This window comes from Symsagittifera roscoffensis, chromosome 4 (genome assembly GCF_963678635.1).
Source record: "Symsagittifera roscoffensis chromosome 4, txSymRosc1.1, whole genome shotgun sequence".
Classification (NCBI taxonomy): domain Eukaryota; kingdom Metazoa; phylum Xenacoelomorpha; order Acoela; family Convolutidae; genus Symsagittifera; species Symsagittifera roscoffensis.
In genome coordinates, this window is record NC_087065.1 from 9,109,179 (window position 1) to 9,130,466 (window position 21,288).

At 37.8% G+C, this 21,288-nt stretch overlaps 1 protein-coding gene across 8 annotated transcripts in view; it reads right to left on the reverse strand.

Annotated features, from left to right (window-relative positions):
• Positions 1–7,238: 7,238 nt before the first annotated feature.
• LOC134845131 (uncharacterized) overlaps positions 7,239–21,288 on the reverse strand; it is a 72,017-nt gene continuing 57,967 nt past the window's right edge. For 6 of the 8 annotated variants that reach the window (XM_063862001.1, XM_063862007.1, XM_063862006.1 and 3 more), the window contains exons 2-8: positions 18,405–18,846; positions 17,953–18,174; positions 16,289–16,780; positions 15,061–15,699; positions 12,248–12,569; positions 11,343–12,047; positions 7,239–8,831 (exon numbers count right to left, since the gene is read on the reverse strand). In XM_063862001.1, coding sequence (XP_063718071.1) covers positions 8,114–8,831; positions 11,343–12,047; positions 12,248–12,569; positions 15,061–15,699; positions 16,289–16,780; positions 17,953–18,174; positions 18,405–18,846 — 3,540 coding nt within the window. In that variant the 3' untranslated portion in view covers positions 7,239–8,113. Of the gene's footprint in view, positions 8,832–11,342; positions 12,048–12,247; positions 12,570–15,060; positions 15,700–16,288; positions 16,781–17,952; positions 18,175–18,404; positions 19,750–21,288 lie in introns of all 8 variants that reach the window. The other 2 variants (XM_063862002.1, XM_063862003.1) reach the window with 2 other exon arrangements.

Here is a 21,288-nt window from a genome sequence, read left to right on the forward strand (position 1 = left end):
TCGCAATTGAAAATTTTGCAAAATTTTTTCAAGTTTTTTATACAAATTTTGAAGAACCATAAAATTTTGTGAAGTTTTATAGAAGTTCTTCGAAAAAATTAAAATGAACTAAGAAACGTCACATCTGGAAAACTGGAAGCAATTGAGCAGTCGCATTTGGACGCAAGATTTGCAACTCCTGAGAGTAGTCTTACAGTGCCCAACTACAACGTTGGGAAATTCAAATTTTGAGAAACTTCACCTTAAGTTTTGTAAAAAGGTATTTTTTTTTGGAAACCAGAAAAAATTCATATCTCGAAAACTACCAAAACTTGAGCAATCTTTTTTTATGGCAATAGACGCAATTTTCAAAAATACACAACTACAGGTTTGGGAATTTCACTTAAACATATTTGAAATTTGAGTTTTCTGAAAATTTCCAAAAAATCACAAAAATCGTCGTATCTCTTAAACAAAAATGATTTGGGCATTCTTAATTAAAGGCCTAATTTGCAACCCGTGAGATTACTCTGACAGCCCCCAAACTACAGGTTAGGAATTTCAAACTTTCAATAAAAAATAAACTTAATTTTCGGGAAAACTTTTTTTGAAAAAATCACAAAAAACGTCATATCTGGAAAACTGCAGGATTTAGGGCAGTCCTATTTGGAGGCAAAATTCGCAGTCCTATTGTGAGGCAAAATTCGCACCTCCTGAGAGTACCCTGACAGAGCCTTTCTAAAGAGATGAGAAATTCAAGTTTTGCGAAATTTTTTATACTTAAGTTTTTTTGAAAAATTTTGAAAAATCCTTAAAAAAACGTCATATCTCGAAAACTACCAAAAATTTGAGCAGCCACATTCAGAGGCAAGATTCGCAACCCCCTGAGATTACCCTCACCGATTCCAATAACAGGATTGAGATCATCAAAGTTTTGGAATATTTTAACATTTAAGTTTTTAGAAAATTTCGGAGAAAATCATAAAAAACGTCATATCTCGAAAACTACAAGGATTTGAGAAGTGAGAATTGGAGTACCCTGGTGGTTGCGAAACATGCAAAAACAATACGTTAAAAAAGCTTAAGCATGGTGAGATAGTGAAGCCCGCATTTAAATATATAATAGATAGATAATAGACGAAAGTTAAAAAATTAAGCGACGGGTAGACAGACATAATCAAATTAGTTTAAAAAGCAGGTATACAGACAGATTTAATTTGGCCTCGAAAAAAATACTGAAAAATTAATTGCAATATATGCTATAGCTTAAACATGAAAAAATTCTTTCGTTAAACGTGCAAAATTATTATGCTTAAACATGGGAGATAGCTGTCACTCGCATTTAAATATAGTATAGATAGATATAGATAGATAGATAGATACAGATAGATAAGAAGGCAAGGCGAAAACGTGTATGCATCATGCATTGCAAAAATGTCGCAAGAAAATCGAGTACCAAAAATTCGAAAAAAGCACTTTATCATTGTACTATTGTATGAAACACAGCTTTTTCCGGTTCATCTTCGCACCATTTTTGGTTTTCCAAACAACTAAAAATTAAAAAACCGAAATCTTGGAAATGAAAAACCTGAATCTTTCCAAATTTTTTAACTTTTACAAGCTTAGCTTTACTTGCAACACAACACAAAGATAGCATGGCAAACTAACCGACAGAAATGGATATAGAAGCCGTAGAAAAACTCAAACGTTTGTTTCTTTTTGAAAAAATATCGAAGAATTAATCCACCAAGAACTTTCCTACATTCTTCTTAATTTTGTCTGATTAAAAATTCTTCCAGAAAAATTGCCGAAAAGTAGAACAATTGAATGTAAAACGAACATGGAAAAAATTACCGAGCAGACAATTCTTGCGCAGGCACGCTGTAAGCAGATAAATTGCACAGAGGCGAAGCTGAGCTTCGCATCACTTGCGTTGCAATACAAACATTAAAAAACACAGGTCGATTTTTTTAATGTTGAAAAGAACTAGGTGAACCAAAATTTTCGTATGTCTAGATTAAAGCTGGTATTGTGTTTGGTATTGAAAGGATTTTCTTTAAAAAATTTAATTTCAAAAATTGGACTCTGCCCAAAACCGTAGTTATATCTCTACTAAAATAAGTGAGAAGAGTAAAAAAAATTGGAAAAATTAACGCAACCGGTTGTTTCAGTTGAACTTTTCATGTCAAATTTGATTTTGTAAATTTTAAAAATATTCAGAAAGTTTCTAAAAAATGGTCACAAGTTCTAAAAACGGTCAAAAGGATTTTCAAAATCCAAGAATTTTTCCTGCAAAGAGCAGGTTGTGGCCGCTTAAGCAGAGAAGATTTCAAAGCCGGGTTTCTCGATTGAACACAACCTGAGAATTGCCACTGTAGTTTTCGCGGAAATCAAAAAGTCGAAGTTTCAAAACATCGATTTTTTTGAAGGTCATAAATTTTTTTAAACAAAATGGGTATAGCCAGTTATAAAGGTAAGCTTTCAACAACCTGTTGTTTTGATTAAACCTATGATATCAGACTTTGCAGGATAGTTGTCGATAAAAATCCAAACAAAGATCGACTAAACAAAAGTTTAGCATTTCCGAGAATCATAGCTTTTTGTGTGAAAAAATAGGTTATGCAGAAGGAATTCACTCAACCTGTAATTTCCACTTAACTTCCTCAGATTTGGGAGGGTAGTTCCCGAGAAATGTGAAAAACTTCTAGAAGAAACGGTCAAAATTCAAAACTTTGACTTTTTTTATGGCCATAAATTTTGGTGGCAGGAAAATTTGGAAGTAGTCGCATAATCAAATGAGCTTTCCACAACCCGTTCGTTGCATTGAACCCAAAATATCTCATATGAAAGAATAGTGTTCGAAAGTTTGGCAGAGTAGAATATTCAAAAAGTTTAAAAAACGGTCAAAAATCAAACACTTGACTATTCCGAGGGTCATAAATTTGTATAAATTAAATTGGGCGTAGCCACTTATTCAGGAGTTCTTGAAAACTCTCCATTCATTGAAACCAAACACTCAGATTTGAGAGGGCTATTTTTCGAAAAAGCGATAAAAAACTTAAAAAAATCAAAAATATGGGTCAAATATTTCCCACAGACTTTTTCGAAGGCTTTAGACAGAGGTATCAAGTAAAAAGAGACTCGAGCGTACAGGTACACAGGGGAGTAGGCAATCTTTCAATTAATCCATGAACCGATTGGTAACCATACAATCAACATGAAAAGTGCGGAGGGGCGTGTTCAAGTTGTTTCCCTTGAAAAGACACAAAAATAGAACTAAACCGATAAAAAATAGGCCAAAATAAATTGTGCAGAGGAAATTTTTTAAGCTAAGCAAAAACAACAAAGGAAATACGAAGTCAAGGCAAGTGAAATCAAAGTTACAATTGTAGGAATGAATCAACCACTAAAAGTAACATTGAAAAAAACCGCACAGCAAAAAAAAACGATTTCAAGATGTGCCAACTTAGCCGACAACAGATAAGCAGACAAATAATTCACCGACAATTTTTTTGAAACTATATTTCCCGTTTGAAAAAAAAAACATGTCCTGGTCAGATTCGAACCCATGGCATTTGCCGTCTCAGGCCTATTCAAAACATCGATTTGTTTGAAGGTCATAACTTTTTTTAAACAAAATGGGTATAGCCAGTTATAAAGGTAAGCTTTCAACAACCTGTTGTTTTGATTAAACCTATGATATCAGACTTTGCAGGATAGTTGTCGATAAAAATCCAAACAAAGATCGACTAAACAAAAGTTTAGCATTTCCGAGAATCATAGCTTTTTGTGTGAAAAAATAGGTTATGCAGAAGGAATTCACTCAACCTGTAATTTCCACTAAACTTCCTCAGATTTGGGAGGGTAGTTCCCGAGAAATGTGAAAAACTTCTAGAAGAAACGGTCAAAATTCAAAACTTTGACTTTTTTTATGGCCATAAATTTTGGTGGCAGAAAAATTTGGAAGTAGTCGCATAATCAAATGAGCTTTCCACAACCCGTTCGTTGCATTGAACCCAAAATATCTCATATGAAAGAATAGTGTTCGAAAGTTTGGCAGAGTAGAATATTCAAAAAGTTTAAAAAACGGTCAAAAATCAAACACTTGACTATTCCGAGGGTCATAAATTTGTATAATTAAATTGGGCGTAGCCACTTATTCCGGAGTTCTTGAAAACTCTCCATTCATTGAAACCAAACACTCGGATTTGAGAGGGCTATTTTTCGAAAAAGCGATAAAAAACTTTAAAAAATCAAAAATATGGGTCAAATATTTCCCACAGACTTTTTCGAAGGCTTTAGACAGAGGTATCAAGTCAAAAGAGACTCGAGCGTACAGGTACACAGGGGAGTAGGCAATCTTTCAATTAATCTATGAACCGATTGGTAACCATACAATCAACATGAAAAGTGCGGAGGGGCGTGTTCAAGTTGTTTCCCTTGAAAAGACACAAAAATAGAACTAAACCGATAAAAAATAGGCCAAAATAAATTGTGCAGAGGAAATTTTTTAAGCTAAGCAAAAACAACAAAGGAAATACGAAGTCAAGGCAAGTGAAATCAAAGTTACAATTGTAGGAATGAATCAACCACTAAAAGTAACATTGAAAAAAAAACCGCACAGCAAAAAAAAAACGATTTCAAGATGTGCCAACTTAGCCGACAACAGATAAGCAGACAAATAATTCACCGACAATTTTTTTGAAACTATATTTCCCGTTTGAAAAAAAATCATGTCCTGGTCAGATTCGAACCCATGGCATTTGCCGTCTCAGGCCTATTCATAACTACAGGCTAAAATGCATAGAAGTTTGAGTGCTTATGAGCCAAGATACAAGTGATTCTGTTAAACAAGTTAACCCGAAAAAAGTGTATTCTCTAGGTTGATAAGCCGAAACCTATAAACCCAAAAAAAAATAAAATGATAAAGAAACTTCAACAAACTGAGTGGTAAAAAACTAGCCAATTTGAAAATTGCGGTTGGGAGCGTAAAAAGTAACTTTCCCTTAAAGTGACCCGAAACTGAGTCACTCAACCGATAGTGTTTAGGCAAAACAAAAAAAAGAAATATGAAGCCAAGGTAAGAAAAATAGTACAATTACATGAGTAAATCAAACTTTAAAAGCAACATTTAAAAAGGCGCGCAGCGAAAACAAAACGATTCCAAGATCTGGCACCTAAAGTCGAGAAAAGATAAACGGACAAATAATTGGCCCGCAACCTTTTTTTGAAACAGAATATTTTCCATTTGAAAAAAAAAAAGAAGTCCTGGTCAGACTCAAATCCATGACTTTTGCCGTCCCAGGCCTCTTCGTTACCTTTAAGATCTCGTGGTGAATTTGATGTACGCAATGAAATTCAATTCAAATTGCACTGGTAATTTTGGCGCTTTGAATTTTGATTTCGTTTAACAAGGACTTTGTATTCGGGTGTGTTCATGTTTTTTTTTTCGTTTTCCACGCAAAATCAGTACCATCCATTCCGATGAAAGTTTGTGGTACTGATTTTGCGTGAAAAAACATGAACACAACCGAATACAAAGCTCCTCCTCATTTTAAATGATCGGTACACAAAAAAATTAGCCTTCGATAATTCGTTATACAAATCCTTACGCGATTTTAATCCGAGTGATATATCAGATCAAAGCTCTTTCAGTCATGATCTGAAACAAAAATTCTTGGTGCCGGGAAAAACACGTTTGAGAAACACGAGCAGTCCCTCTTATGCTTAATATAAGCCATTTAGAATAGCTTATTCGTGCCTTATTTTATTTTTATTCGAGAAAAATTGGTCGTTGGAGTTCATATTGCGATTTAAAAACTTCAAAAAATTTCAGATTTTGATTTATTAAAACTAATTTTCGTTTTTCTAGTAATTTTTCTACAAAAACTGTTGTCCAATTTGCGTATTTACTATGAATGACAAATAGGTCTATGTTCTAGTTTTTCGTTCTGATCATTTTAATGGTACACTTTGGTACATTTTTGTATTTTTTAAGACTATGGTCGGAAAATTCTGCGCCTCTTGTTATATTTGTGCTCAAGGTATCGATATCTTCCAAAAGGCAATTCAATGGTTTTTTCAATAAAATGCTCGATTAAGATTTAAAAAATGACTGTCCTGATAAATTTACGCTCACAAGCTCGCTTGTTCAAAAACAAATTGCACGTAACAATTCTTTGGACATAGCAGTTTTTGTCTTAATTTCTTTTGTTCAAATTGCACACAATTTGAGAAAACGTGTTCAATGCCTCAGGTTTTATCGTTTCCTTCGGATAATTGAAATCAGCATTGTAATAAGTCCAACGCTTCTGCTACGAATCAATGTTAAAAGTTTTTCCTGTTGAGGAAAGTTATACACAGAGGCGAAGTTTCACTTCGCATACACAAGCAAAATATGACCGATGACGCTACTGTGGAAACTGAATGATTTAAACTACGAGTCTACAAAATTTCTTAAGTGACGCACGCCAATTATGAGTCTACATAGTTGCTAAGTGACGCAAGCCAATTATGACGTATTAGCAGTACCAGTCAATTTGAAAAAAAAAATCTACCAACTAACATGCCTCAGTTTATAGAGCGGACGCATTTTAACTAGTAGTTGAAAAAGTTCACTAAAAACATCCGACCCTGCCAAGGTTCAAACCCTCATATTTTGTTGCTGGTCTCCTTCCCTACCTCTACGCTACAGATCCATGATACCTTGAAGCTAAAGTGCTATTTGTAATATAATAGTCTGTGTTAATATCCTTAGCATTAGCTGTAATTATTAGCTGAATAAAAATGAACACTTTCAAAAACATTATTTGTGACTTAGGTTAAAAAAAAAGGAAAGTTCATACTATAACACAAGCTATGCTTGTGTAAATAAGTGTAAGTGATGCATTGTTAGAAATTGATGTCACATAGTAGCATTCATTGCATTTTGAGAAATGTTAGTTTATTGGAATTGCATTTGAGGAAAAGTTGATCTGTAGAAATTTTAGACGTTGATTAAAACTCTCAACGAAAACCATTTTATATTTTATACAACTTCGGAGGCAGTTGGAACAATCAGATTTTGCCCATGATTTGAGCATTCGTGGTACTTCCTCTGTAAATACGTTTATGGTGGTGAATGACCATTTTTCACACGCGAACAGACGTTATTTACTATGCACTATGCTAACACGTCCCAATCAATTTTAATATTCATCACTAAGTCTGTCGCCATTCCTTTGGTTCGAAGACACTTTCGAAACTTCATTCGTAAAAGGTTTGATTCAAATTTTGCAATTCATTGCTGGATTGAATTTATAAATGGATCTAATATAAAAATACAAATACGCTATTGAAAAGAGCGCTATCTTCTATTAAAAAGACTACTTATTTACATAGAAATCTTTATATTGCACTATAAACGGATTGCTGCAATAAAATATAGCAAAGGTGGGTTTAACTGAATTGAAACATTGCACAGTAGAATTGAATTTTTAATGTTATTTAAATTTGTAAGTTGGACTAAATAGACGATGGACTGTTTTGTTGTAATTAATTATTAAAAGAACAGAGCATCACTGCTGATGTCAAATGGAAAAGAAGAAGAAAACCGTATATTGCATCCGTCCGTCTCTACTTCAAACTGATCTCAATCTTTATTGTCCTTTTCGAGCTAACTTGTTTCATCTATTCCTTGAACTAAACCCTTTCAATACAGCTATTGCGATTAGGTTCACATTCTCGCCCTTGTGTGGTAGCATGATGTTTATGACATTGAAGTTTGCTCATAAATTACTAGTAACAGTTGGGATCACTGAGACATTAAGAGATAGGTCTACAGATGCATAGAAGCGAGAAAAATAGAGATAGATTACGAATTAAACATCATTTAATAAGTCGATTTTGAGGGGAACCGGCTGTTTCCGGCCGGACACAACCGTCCCTAAACTGTCATTATTTGAAAGTACACAAGATAAAGTTGAACTTCTTGCAAGTCGTTGTCATTAGAGTAAAGCCACTGTACATAAGATTAGATTCGGTTCCAACACTCCGAACTTGACCGGCAAGTTTCAGTTCATGGATCAATAGACCCGAAACAATAGACCCGAAACAGGGTCACATCTAAAATGTTCGCCCCCCCCCTTTTCATCCATTAACTTTCACCCATTGTAGGTGGGGGACTAGCAGATGGTGGCCTCATTAGTAAGGAATTGGCTGGGTTGTGTATTGAGAGGACTCCACCAGACATATTAGTGGGCGATGAACTTCCTAATCTGGTCGAGGTCCCCCCTCCTATGGGCGGAGGAGGGGGAGGCGGGATCGGAGCTCTACTTCTTGCATACGAAGTGGAATATGTATGTTGTTGAGCAGCCATTTGTGAAGAGCACACTCCGTTCATTTGAGTAGAAATACCACCACCCCCTGGTCCTACAACGTTGGGGTGCGGGGGTGGGGGTATATTCTCACTACTGCTTAATAACTCTGTTGACGGAGAGTGTGAGGGGGGCATGTTGTAGTTGGCAGCGTGAGTGTGCTGCGATTGGGTGGCCGCGTGCATACCAGCCCCTGAGGGGAGCGCCATGTTGTTGTTGTTGTTTGTGTTTCGATGACTACCTGTTTGGGCGTGGTGGTGAGAAGCATAATGACTGCTGCTACTGCTGTTGTTGCTGTGTGAGAAATTGTGACACATGCAGTGAGCATGTTGGGCTAGGACGTCAGCTAGATGAGACTGGTTTGTGTGTCGCAGTGTGTTGTAGAATAGGTCGAACATTTGGTCTGGACTGCAGACGAGGAAGGAGAGAAGTCGCTCACTTTGAAGTCTCCTGCTGCCCGCACTTTTCATGTCGGCCGCCGCCCCGCTGCTAAGAACACTAAACACAACACCCATCCCAAGTCACAATCAACCTTCATATTCATGACACAAAACAGCCCAATAATTCAATACACAACAAAGACAATTGGAAAAGGGTCAATGAACACATGGAAAAAGAAAAACAATATATGCCTTTAAAGCTCTTCGAAGATCAAGAACAATTTATGATTGCCACTTTTTTGATAAAAAATATCTCTATTCGAAAGAACCAGATCAGTTAACTTTCTTATTCCGCTAGCAATTGTGAAAATGAAACCCACTTTCACAAAAAGAAGTCAATCGCATTTTTCTTAAAATTTACACTTTTCGCCAACGCCTTCCTTGTGAGGTTTCCTTGCGAGGTCTGCCATGAAATGAACTGCACTTAAAAATAAATCAGAAGTCAAACAGCTGAAAATTAATTTTTGGCGTGAACAAATTTTACACAGAGGCGAAGCTGAGCTTCGCACCACTTGCGCATTTGCGAAAGACAAAGCCACAGACACGTATAAAAAATTGACAAAATGCCAAAAAAAACACCCAAATTTTTCCAAGGTTTGTTTCAAACTGAAACTCATTTTGATGAAAACCTGTGGCAGAGCACAACAGCCAGTATTGAACTGGCTCGAAACACTTCGCATTACAATACACATTGCGCTATAGTATAGTCAGTGGAAAACGATAGAAGCCGAACCAAAAATTCTGAGAAATTAAGTTGAAAAAATTACTTTGAAAAAAAAATTGAAAAGTTAAACATTTTGTAGATAACTTACAAAAACTTTATGATTGTATCGGATGAAGTTCATAAATAGCCTCAAAAATAATCGGAAACCATTCACCGAACGGCAACAAAGGCGACAAAGTTTGGGTCGAAACCTGTTGAGCCGAAAACAAAACTGTTGTCATAAAAATTCATGAAGTTTCAAAAGTTTTTACGACACATCCATATTGAAACACATAATCCTATACAAATAAATTTGCCCTCAAAATTAAGCAATATAAGTTGACAAAGCCAAAAACACAAACTATTTGAATTTTAAAAAATGAGGAAAAAAAATTGCGATACATCTTAATTTAGACTTGGTAAAATTACAAATTACAGAACTTGGGGGAGGAAATGAAAAAATAGAAATCCGTTGAGCAGTTTGTCGGCTGAAATATCAAAAATTCAATTTTTGCAGTTCTCATAAAAATCAATTTCCTTAACCATGAGAAAAATTCAAGCTATTATATAACTTCATTAATTGCTTTCTCATAACTAAAGAAGAGAACATTTTATAATACTAGTATGAAACACGGTGAAAAGTTTATTTTGACGAAAAAACGAATCTTGACTTAAATTTACGGATGAAGAATCTTGTTCCCGGTTGCAATAAAACTGTTAATCTCTAGGGTTAAAATTGATTGACATAGCCAACAGACATTCGGAGAAGAGTCAAAGAACCCAAGAAAACAGAAAAAAATACCATTGAAAAAACTTCAACTTTCAAATTTCAAAGAAAAAAATATATGGCCTTAAAGCTTTGAATTTCAAAAACAAGTTATGACTAACACTTTTTTTGATAAATAAAACACAACTTGAGACAAAGGCGAAGCTGAAACTTCGCAAAGACGAGCAAGAAAGCGGCAAAGATACGGGACCTTTAAAAAGCACAAAAACTCAATTTTGCATATAATATTTAGGAAGGTAATAAATTAAAGGCAATAATACCAATATTGCAAATAATAAATTGGAATGTATTGAATCAAACTGCGCATAAATATCCATAAATTGAAAATTCTCGCGACGTAAATCGAGTTGGAAAATTCTGAAATGGAGTTTTAATTATTATACTGTCGTATGAAACAAATACCTTTTTTTGGTTCAATTGATGAATTAAAGAAGCATCAACGTGTTAACTGATTAGTAATCAAATGACGGAGCACATGTAAATATACTGCTAAGGCAGTCTACTTGTTTAAAATTGCCACCAAAAGAGCACCTTTATTTGCGACCTAAGTTGAAAAAAAAGTTGCCTCGTACTATCACACTACGCTACGCACGTGTAAACACTGGACCAATGAGTAAAACTTTTAGTCCAATGGAAAACCTGAAACTTAAAATCGAAATTCGAAGGCAATCAGATTTTTGGTGACTTTTAGACTTTTGCTATTACATAGTGGAATTTGTCTTTCTTTTAACAAAATGAACATATTTCGAAAAAAATCAAACAGCAAAAATCAATACTGAGCACGAACAAATTTTCAGACAAAAACCAAAACAACTCATCATGACCTATATAAGTTCACTAAAATCATCGAATCTTCAAAAAAGAACGATTTCTGTGTAAGTACACTACAATCAATCATTTGACCAATTGACAACAACAGCAAATCTAGAAGTTTGAACAATTTTGGTTCGTGGAAACAGCAAATCCATATTACTTCAAAATATTCGGTGCTGTAAATTTTTCTAACCGCACCTAAAATTATTGAATTCGATTGATTAGTAAAAATCCTGGTGTAGTGATAATGTGACGTGGCTGACTACCTTTGGTTGAGGAAGGCATCAATGATGTAGAGGGGACTCATCTCCTCCAGCAGAGTGCCCCTCACCTGCTTCACAGTCTCCCTGTGCTCCTTCGACAGTCCCCCTCCCGCCCCTGCAGCACCACCTACTCCCCCAATACCCACTCCACCCACGCCCACTCCCAGCACACAGTTGGGGGGCAGACCGTACTTGTCCAGTACTCCTTTCACAACACCCACCGCCTCCCCAAGTTCCTCCCGCTCTTGTTCGTCATCGATGGACTCGAGAAGACATTCTAGCACCCCCAGCACCTGGTCTCCATTGACTACCACAGACGAAATGCCGCCTCCCCCTCCTCCTCCCCCGTAGCACCCGTCGCCCATTCCCATACCATGCATACCATAGGAGTTCATGCCTCCGTGTTTCATCATGGCCTCTTTGCTACTCAATAGAACCGCAATCTCCGGTGCCACATCTTTCACATGTGAGGTCTTGGCGATATCAAAACAAGTCTGGCCGTACTTGTTTTGAATGTAGGGATCCCCGTGGTGATTTAAAAGCACCTCGGTCAGTTCCAGGTCTCCGTTCTCGATGGCGATGTGTAACGGAGTGCAACCTTTGCTGTCTTTTCTGTTCACCAGTCCGTTGTCTGTCTCCAGTATCTTCTGCACTAGACGCAGCAGATCGTAGTTGAAGTCACGTGTGTGAATTGTTGAGTCAGAGCACCTGTAAAAATTTATTAAACATATGGAACAAATAATACAAAACCACAGCGAAAACAAGTAACCTTTTGAATGCAGATTTAGTGTTAAAAAGTAAACTCACAAGCTTGTCTTAAAAATGTCAGCGCAAATATCCATTTTTCATGTAATTATCAGACTATTTTGATAAGTTTCACTTGCGTAACATAGTGTTTGGAAGCTTACCTTGATCTTCCGAGATGGTGGAATGCTGTAATGTAGTGCAATGGCGTGCACTCGGACCTATCCACAGTCGATACATCGCTTCCCTCGTCCAACAACAACTCCACACTCTCCACCAGGGCAGACCAGTTCTCGCAGTGTTCCAGTTCCAGGGCCGCACAATGGAGTGGCAGTCTGTCTATGCAGTTGAGGAGGTTGACGTTGGCTTGTGCTTCCAGCAGACACCGAACAATGTCCGGGAATTTGGTAGCCACGTGGAGAGCACTGTCGCCCGTGTCGTTGACCAGGTTCACATTGGAGCTACACTGGATTAAGGCTTGGATCCCTGGAAAGAAAAACGCAAATAGTACATTCTTTCCAAGTAGAAGGCGATAGCTTACAAGTATGATAACAGTTTTGCACGACTAAATCCTCTACAAAAAAAACAACATTAAAACAAAGTGGATCTTCGTAACTCCTTTATAAATAAGCCAACAGTCATTGATGAGTATAACTGTGAAACACACTACCTAAATCGTGTCTATTCTGCAAACCAAGACGAGAATACAACCATAAAATAGACAATTTCTTGAGTTAATATGAACGTTTTGGCACTGATTGGCGTTTTCCAAAACCCAACAAGGATAGCCGGTTACTGTGCAAGTAGCACAGAATGTTCCAACCATCGTTTTAAAAAAAAACTACTTTTTTTTCAAATTAGGGTCTTTTTTCGGCGTGATAAAATGATCTTAACGAGAAACTAAAGCTTAAACAATTTCGACAGTTTCAGTAAAATACGCAAATTGGAAAACATTTTTTTGCAGAAAAATAATTACAAAAATAATAAATCAACAAAAAGCAGTTTATTGAATTTATGAAGTGTTTTATCCCAAAATCAAAAATGTCAAACCGGTTTTTCTCGATACTGAAAATTTTTTTTAGTGTCGTTCGAATCACGACTGAAAGGGCTTTAATATGATATATCACTCAACCAAGTCCAATGATTAACTGTAATACCTGATTATGATTGTAATACCGGAAAACAAAAAGAAAAATGAAAAAAAACGAGGATAGCCGGTTACTGTACAAGTATCACAGAATGTTCCGACTAGTCTTAATAAAAAACAACAAATAAAAAAACAACAAAGTTTTTTTTTCAAATTATTGTCTTTTTTCGGCGTAATGTGATCACAGGAGCTGAACAAAACTGGGATTTAGGTGTATTCGACAACCATACTAAAATAGCAAAACGAAAAACAACTATTGTAGAAAAATTACCAGAAAAACGAAATCAGAAAAACAATTCTCTAAAATTTTCAAGTTTTTTTTGAAAAATTTGATTCCAAAAAGGCGCTAAAATATTCAAATTAAACTAACGTTATCCAATAAAAAGTAAGCTTTTACGTTTTAAATTAAGCTATTGTAAGCTTTCAAGTAATTAAAATACGACTGCTCGCTCGCTTTTTTTTTGCTCGAAATTTGGGAATTTTTTAATGTGGTTCGAATCACGACTAAAAGAGCTTTAATATGATATATCACTCGACCCAGTCCGATGATTATTTGAGGTACTTGAGTTTGCGTGGAAAACAAAAAGAAAAAAACTAAAACACACACGAATACAAAGTTCCATGGTCGGAACAATAAACGGTTGGAAATGCAAACCATTCGTTATTGATCATGGCCTCATTCATTTTAAAAGTGTTCTTTATTTTATAATGTCAAGGAAAAAGCCTTAGACCCTGTTTGTGGCAGGGTTGCAAAAACACGTTTCGAGTTTAAAAAAAAGTTTTAAATAAAAAACAATGAAACTATATGCAGTCGGTGTGTCGCACTTTTCCCCAGTTGCGTGCTCTTTCAATTTCACCTCGTTCATGAAATCCATCAAGGAGATTTTCCGCGAACACAGTTCAGAGTGCCAAAGCACACAAGAAAATCAGCCGATCAGGGGAAGTTGTTTTGAACTTTAAATTATTCAGTGTTTTAAACACTGTGTTAAACATGTTTTAAACAAGTTTTACACAAGACATGTTTTAAACATTGCAACCCTGGTTTGTGCAGATTAAAATCAAGATTGCTTAACTTCTGTTTTATTTTTATACAATCAATTTCAGTTGAAGAAGATAGAAATTGCTACGGCATTTGGCTCGAAAATTGGAAGTGACATGGAATTAAGAACACTTTGCAATTTTGCAATTTGAGCTCCAATCAATTTCGGCGATTAGTTGGGCATCCCTTGCTCCGATCCATTACGAGAAGAGGTGAGGCGAAGAAGGAAGCCAATTAAAAAGAGTCTCAACAGTGACCTTGGACAACACAGCGCAACTGATTGATTTCCTTTCCCGATGATTGGAAGAGGAGGCGCTATCCAATTTAGCTTTCTAAACCTGCCCCCAGAAGCAACCTTAATCTGCAAATCCCGTTGCACAGTCACAATAGCACCAGCAATTTCCTATTGTATTAATAAGAAGAGCTATACATGACGTATTAATCGAAGACCTTAGAGGACCTTTAGAAAAAGAAGTCGCAATATAAAAGATAACGCCGTATCCACGATTGTGCGATACCAATATACAATCATTATTTTGATGAAAACTTAAGACATTTTTAAGCCATCAACTCAACAAGAGACAGTTACAACGCTGACAACCACCTATACAAAAATATCAAAATTCATATTTCGGCAATCCATCTTCCAATAAACGAGCGGTTGAATCAAATGTATACAAAGAAGAACTTGAATTCTTTGTACACGGAACTTTAATCCTTTGGTTTAACCAGGGACGTTTAACTTCGCTTGTCCAATTTAAATCAGTTTGCTTAAGCTGTAGTCAACTCACCACTGAGGTTGCCAGTGACGGCGCAGTAGTGCAACGTAGAGTTGCCTCCTAGGCCCTGCTTGTCCACGTCACAGCCATAGTTCAACAGCAACTTCAGTATCCTCGGGTGGTCCACCGCCAAGTGCAAAGGGATCTCACCATCTACAGTCGGAAGATTGGCGTCTGCATCCGCATCTAGCATCATCTTCACACACTCGTAATTACCCGCTCTCGCGAACATATGTAGCACTGTTGATCCGTCTGTTCTCTGTTTGTTCACCAGTGCTCCGTTGTCTATTAAGTGCATACAGACATGAGGGTGTTTGACAGCTAGATGTAATGGTGCTTCTTCCTTGTCGTTGGTGATGTTGATAATGGCTCCGTTGTTGATCAGCTCCGTGATGACGTAGTGCCAGTCTGGTCTCTGGACGCAATAGTGCAGCGGGGTGTTGCCGTGTGCGCCCTGTCTGTTGACATCGCAGCCGGACTTGATCAGGATCATAGCTATTTTGATATGTGCCAGTTTGAGCGCGATGTGCAGTGGCGTGTCTCCGTCGTCATTCTGTGCGTCCAGATCCGCCCCTCTATCCACCAAAAGTCTCGCTTCCTCCTCGCAGTTCTTCATCGCGTAGATGTGCAGTGCAGTATAGCCAAATGCACCTGTTAACGAACACAATCACAGCGCTACTCTAGTAAAACCTCGAACTCAATACCCGATCTTGTACACAAATACCCCATTGTAACTAGTTAAAAAATCTGCTCCCAATATTCTACCCCTACGCAAAAAAGCCGCCGAAGAAAATGCTGCGGTCACTAAACTCTATGCTGCGGTCAGTTTTGACCAGTTTTGATTATTTTAAGCCACCAAAAATTTGACAATCTTTATTTTTTGTGACGTATGATCTTAATAATATCAAGGCAAACCTACTCATCTTATGCAAGCATATTTCTTAGGATCATCGAATATTCTCTTGTCTAAGCAGCGGCGGACCTAGGATCTTCCAGGGAGTGTTTTTTTTTTGAAATACCAATTCGGGCCCTTTGACTTGACGGGAAAGTTGTGACTTGAAATTTAAGTATTATCGGCGCGCGCTCTCTCTTCAAATTGTTTATATACACTCTGAAGGCACCTTGAGAAAAATTTGAGGATTGGACGGTCGAAAATGGATGTCGAAAATTGACATCGTAAAAAACGATGTCAGTTGATTGTTAGCAAATGTATGCAAAGTTTTGCTTATATATTTTTTACCTCTGGCGTTGATGTCGAAGTGTTTACAGGATAGCATGATCTTCAAAATCTTGGTGTCCACGTGTTTTGAACTCTCGTACTTGCAAATTCCCAGTCTATGCACTGGACAATTTCCGTCCGGATCTCTAACGTTCAAATTGGACCCAGTCGCTACTAGTATCTCAAACAACTCTGCGTGGGGGTCGTGTTCTGAACTCATTTCTTCGATGCATACTCGCATGAAGTCCTCTTTGGAATAAGTTAAGTTCCGGCGCTTGTACTGGCCAGCATGGATATAGCCAAAGATACCAGAGGGGTCCAGAGCATAAAGGATTGGCGTCATGCGTGATCCGGGTGGGTACTCGCCATTGACGTTGGCCGAGGCTTCTTGAAGTAGGAATTTGACTACGTCGTAGGCTTGTTTTTCTACAGCTGTGTATAAAAGAAGCTGGTTGCTGATTCCACATTTGGCCAATAGCTTGTAGACTTTCACTATGCGATGTATACATCTCCCTGAAAACAAACTTCGGATATTAGAACCGATGCCACAAGAACACAGCCAACAGACAGACAGTTGGAAAAGAGTCAACGAACGCAAGTAAACACAAAAATAATACAGACCTGTTTTTCAGTACAAAATTCAACTTGCGAATTTCCAAGAAAAAAATAGACGCCCATAAAGCTCTTTGAATTTGTAGAACAATTTATGATGGACAATTTTATGTTGAAATTAACCCAAATTGAGAGAATTGGTTCAATACGTAAAACTTTCATTTCGCTGGGAAATCTGATAATCAATTTCCATTTTCGAAATCAGAAGTCGATCATGTTTTTCGTGACCTGTACACTTTTGCTGTTCGACAGTAGAGTTTGCCTTCCTTTTAGCAAAGGAAAAGAACTGAATTAAAAAACAAATCACCAAAAAAGTAAACTTGAGCCTGACAACTCTTAAAACTTTTCCTGAATAAAAAAACCATCACGACCTATATAACATAGGCGCTACGCGCAATACACCGAAGGCATAAAAACTGAAGCAAAAACCAAACAACTTGAACAACTAATAATTGAAGAATAACAGTTCTAGAACAAAAAATCGTACTAATACATGTATACACCAAAATTTTGCTATATCGAGAAAGAGCCTGAAATAACAGTTCTAGAACTAAAAATCGTACTAACACATGTATAGGTTAAATTTTTGATATATCAACGAAGATCATAAAATAACACTTCTAGAACTAAAAATCGTACTAACACATGTATACACCAAAATTTTACTATATTGACAAAGAGCCTGAAATAACAGTTCGTGAGCTAAAAATCGTACGAACACATGTATACACCAAAATTTTGCTATATTGGCAAAGATCATGAAATAACAGTTCGAGAGCTAAAATAAATAAAGATGAACAAATAAAGAAACAAACATACGCAATCACGTGACATAGCGCGATATAGTCCAGCCCACATGATAATTGATAACTGTGGACGTTATTTGTCGACACTTGACAACAGACAACATTAAAAAAAAACCGTTACACGATACCATAACACCTTGACTAAAGTCTTCGGTGTAACTAGTGTGAACTTGGTTTATAGACTCTTAAAAACAAGAAATGTTTGTTCGTTTGATTTAATCATTACTAAAACATATGAGATAAAGAGAGGTGTAGTACTGGTACGACTACCTGTGTGCATGGAGAGATACTGTCGCTTGCAGGGGTGGCAGACGTCGTCGTTGTCTTGTCTCACTAGCGGGTTGCTGACAGGGTTCCGCAAGTTCTCCCAGATGACTGCCGTGAGTCTCTCTGCGACATCTATGTCCCGCTCTATCTTCGGACCCAGTCTCCGGATGGCCTCTGCACTCCGACTCAACATCGCATCCGAGAAGCGACACCAGTCCGAGTCTGAAATAGCACACCACAGCAATCAACAAGCTACCACAGCTACGACATGGAGAAAAAAAAACAAACAAACAAAGGCCACTCGGCATGTTATTTTACATAAATAACTTCAAATCTCAAATTAGTTCTGTTTTACGAGCAACCTACGTTTTTACATCTATATAGTCTTTTTAATGGTTCCATCTCTTTGCGGAGATAGTTCAATTAGCTTCTGGTCTCGGCTCGGTACTCACCCACATCCTGCATGTAGTCCCCGGTCGCACTCTTGCCCGACACCTTCTCCTGGATGGCCTTCTTCAGCTTGCTGGATATTTTGTCGTCCTTCTTGAAACTACTACTTCTGCCTGTTGCCCCACTCCCAGAATGGTGAACTGAAGGTCTGTGATGGTGCGAGTTACCACTGCTACTACTGCTGATGGGACCTGTGCCTAGCGACCCAACCCCTCCGGTGACTGCTCTGAGATGATTCTGACTATGGGCACTGTTATTATTACCCAGGGGATCTGTTCCCAGAGATAAACTATGTGTGTGGTTTGATTGAGACTGAGAGCTATTGCTGTTTCCCTGTCCCTGTGATGTAGAAGACACTGCAACTGAGCCGTTGGCGGGCTGAGTCTTGTTCACTGAAGACATAGCCGCATTGTTGAGCGTGTCACGAGTATGCCCCGAGTTGCTCTGAAACAAACTAGGAACTGCATAATCGTTCTGACCATTATTACCCCCTCCCCCGCCAGTGACCAGGGGACTGACAGGTCTTTGTCGCCCGTCGCACACCGAGTGAGAGGGACTTGAGTGTCCGACGTCTATAGACATTCGCACATGATGATGACTTCTGGGCGCCATTTGGGGACTTTGACTCTGACTATGCGCGTGCAGTCTACTGTTGTAAATACTGTTGGGACCTTGATGATGATAATGGTTGTTTTGGGGATGCATTTTAATCGGTGAGTATCCCACGAAAGTGGTCAAAGGGGGACTTGGTTTGTCCAAGTGGGACCCTGAATGACTGTGGCCCCTTGAGGCGTGGCTGAGAGATTTAGGCGACGGCACATGGTACGAATTGCTGGCGGCCGCTTGTAGCAAGTTGCCACTACTCATATTAGACAAGTAATCATCAAATAATAAACAACACCAACATCAGGTGCGGTCAATTAAATCGTCGCAACCAAGACTCTGACTCAAACTTGACCCCGCCGAATTTTGAACCCGCTCCAGTTTCAATTGAAAACTTGAACCCGATCCAGTTTTAATTGAAAACACAATTATCAATGAAATCAAAGCAAAATACTTCAGGTCAGTTATAACAGAGCCCTGGATATTTTAAAAGAAATACATCTTTACTAGTGTTCATTTCGGATAATATTGCAAATAGAAATAAAAAAGCAAATGTAGTCGCGTGGTATAATAGATGCTTAGCAACCAATAGTTATAAAATGACTGCGGCACCTCTACTTCTGAGACTTTTGCGGCTGGAATAAGGTGGAATGTTTTGAGCGATTACTTCCGAAGGATGCTAGAAGAATAGAGAACACCGAGCATAAACATAGGAGCATTGCAGAGCTATAAGCCATTGCACACCTGAAGAGTTTAAAGATCACAAAATCAGAAGAAAAAAGGGAAAAAGTCAAATGAAAGAAAAGTAGCGGCACAAGGGTAGTGCACAAGGGAACCAAATTGAGCCGGCTTAACATTTTGAACTGAGTTTAGCTCTTTTTATTTGATTTTAAACGAGGACAACAGGCGGCGAGAGGGAGAAAGATAGCACTACCCTGTGTTTTAGAATGGGTAAATCGGGCTATAAAAAGGTAGCATGCCCCATTTGGGGAATAATATGCATAGTATAGTGGTGCAAATAGGGGCCCCAATACACACGTGGTGAGGACGAATGAAAAGGACAACAGAAGCGCAGCTCTGCTTTGATACGTATTCAATTTCTACAGTGCAAGCCGTCCCTGTGGACCAAATGGCATCAACTACAACTCTGGTTCGTAAGCCCGTTGGTCGGTCCACGTAACCTACTTACTAAATCGGGTTTAAAAAGCTAAATAAACCAACAAAAAAGAAAAGGAGCTAGAAAATATCGTGTTAAGTGAAATCAAAGCGAACCCAGTCTCATTTCCATCATCTTGATACTTAGGCCTACTTTGGTCTGGATAATACAATACATTATAGCAACCACTGATAATTTCATTCACAATTCTCGACTGATGATCGCGCTGGACTCAGGTGGCTATTTAGCCACAGGCGAACAGAGAATATATTTCAAACCCTTGCCCACCCATACACGTTCAAAACATACAACTTTTACACAAAAGCTCATTTGATGCCTTCAGATTATAATTTCATCTGACCGAAGTGGCATATCATTCATGTTTTATATGCCACAATCCTTCTTCAAAGAAAGTGCACAAAAAATCAGGTCATAAAAAGGCCATAAAACGGTTACAAAGAGAGAAAATGAAATAGAAAACTGCCAAGGGCATCGCTGGTATGTATTTTCTTAGTTCACTCTTATACAGGGTGAGGTAGCTATCTATTTTACACTTAGAGCTTTATTTGATTTTGTTTCGATTTGGTAAGAATAGGAGAATAATGTCCGCATGGTTCGCTATCGATTGGCGCCACTCATTAATTCACCCCTCGCCTATTCCCCTCTGCCCCTTTCATCCAATTTTTCAGCCTCATTCGGTCAAATTGCACCCAATTCGTACTTCTACTACCCCCTATTATTGATCAATCGAGTTACGCATGAAAGGTCAAATAACTCAATTTTTGTCCAACTGTTATTTAAAAGCAAAGAAGCAATCACAGAGAATCAGATGAACACTTCAGAGCAAAAAAATCAACAAAAAATCAAGAAGTAATAAAAATATGAGATTCATTGTAAATATCCAAAAGAAAAAACTCATAATAGTAGTCAGGGGCGGATTTAGGGGGGGACGCCTCCTTTTCCTCAGGTATTCGACCCCAAGCCGACACAAAGGGTCCCCCCTTTGTACTATTTTGAGATATCCACTTTTTGATTGACTGACCCTCAATTTGTTCTAAATGCGCCTTTGGCGCCAATATACACTAACTTTGAGGGGAGAGCGCGCGTCGGAAAAAACGCGATTTCTT